Source organism: Penaeus vannamei, chromosome 13, assembly GCF_042767895.1.
Source record: "Penaeus vannamei isolate JL-2024 chromosome 13, ASM4276789v1, whole genome shotgun sequence".
Taxonomy (NCBI): domain Eukaryota; kingdom Metazoa; phylum Arthropoda; class Malacostraca; order Decapoda; family Penaeidae; genus Penaeus; species Penaeus vannamei.
The window spans coordinates 16,463,205-16,464,640 of record NC_091561.1 but is presented as its reverse complement, the minus strand read 5'-3'; the positions used below and the strand labels follow the sequence as shown (position 1 = coordinate 16,464,640).

General features: G+C 34.3%; 1 protein-coding gene across 22 annotated transcripts in view; it reads left to right on the top strand.

The window, feature by feature from the left end:
• The first annotated feature begins 213 nt into the window (after nt 1-213).
• Nucleotides 214-1,436, top strand: part of LOC113806432 (uncharacterized) — an 8,980-nt gene continuing 7,757 nt past the window's right edge. For 3 of the 22 annotated variants that reach the window (XR_011398980.1, XR_011398988.1, XR_011398987.1), the window contains exon 1: nt 222-313. Coding sequence is in view for 2 of the 22 variants with exons in the window: in XM_070129039.1 (XP_069985140.1) it covers nt 436-458 (23 nt within the window). In the remaining 20 variants the exon portion in view is untranslated. The other 19 variants (XR_011398974.1, XR_011398985.1, XR_011398984.1 and 16 more) reach the window with 16 other exon arrangements.

Here is a 1,436-nt window from a genome sequence, read left to right as displayed (position 1 = left end):
AAGTACTTGACTGTGTTCTGTATAACCATTTGCTGTCCAGTTGAATTATATTAATACACTTTTATCATGCTCTAACAGTATTATAACACTACCATCAAATACAACAACAATATCAATACCGGGTGGCATAAGCGAAACTCGGTAAAAAAAAAAAAAAAAAAGTTGCCAGAGAGACGCGCCTCTTTATCGAAGGCGGTCGGACAAGGCGCCAGACAGAAACAGAAAACGGAGAGGACTAGTAGACAACTATCCTTTTTGGGGAAATCCTGCCAGTCGGTCAGTTTTGTCTGGTGTGTAAGGAGTGCCGCTGGATGTAAGTGACTTGGAAATCACATTCTTACGATTTGTTTGTGTTGTAAAGGAGACTGAAATGACAGTATATATGAAGTGCAATTATTTCTGCGACGAGTTCATGTGTGTTTAGTGGGAAGCTAAATGAAAATTGGATGGCAACTTTAGTAAGATGTGGTTTAGTTTGCATTAATACAAAAATATGTCGAGCTCATTCACTACGGCATGTCCTATGTTACACACATAATGTCCCAGATTCAAATGACTATTAACAGATATCTTGATGATATAATGAGGAACAATTATTGCTAAAGTTATTGTGTGGTTATGTGTTCGTGTCTCGATACTTTTCGGATTAGGGAATTCTGATGTACTTGACTGTGAGTGCATGCAGGGTAAACACTCAATCGAGAGAGATGAGTTATTACAGCCAAGCAATGCTTTGAGAAGGCACAGTGTATGTTGATCTGCTGCAAATTGTTGTTATTGCAGTGACGGATATTAGCGAGTCATAAACTGGAAAATACTATCAGGAAAACAGAGGGTAAATGTGAATATCAGTATAGGTCATTAATACATTACAAGCTAGCTGTATCAATGAGGCACGTTACTGAGTGTTATGACATGGGAAATTTTGGTCTCTGATGCAATTAGATATACCTCTGGACATTGTTGCCAGATTAGTTAAAAATTTGAATATCATCTAAAAAATCTGTAAGACTTTGCTGAAAATATAAATCAGTAATTCCGGTATATATTATACATAAATTCATTTCTAACCAAAAAAAAAAAAAAAAAAAAATATTTAGTATTATTTAGAAGATGACAGAGTTAAAATCAGAGAAGATTCAAGACCTATCATATTCGTAACATAATCATAACTGAAACAAAAAAAAAGGTGATTTTAATGTTAAAAATCTATGTTCAAATGCATTATTAGCACATGAAGGTAACTACTGTACTAGATTTAAGCCTGGTATTAATGGTGATGATAATAGAAATGATAATGATAATAATAATGAAACACATGCCTACCTACCCATATACTTACCGACCTTTCCTACACAAAGAAAGCGTCCTCAAATACGACACATAATACCATCTGATATTTAAACAAAGGATGAATAATAACACGAAAAATTAAG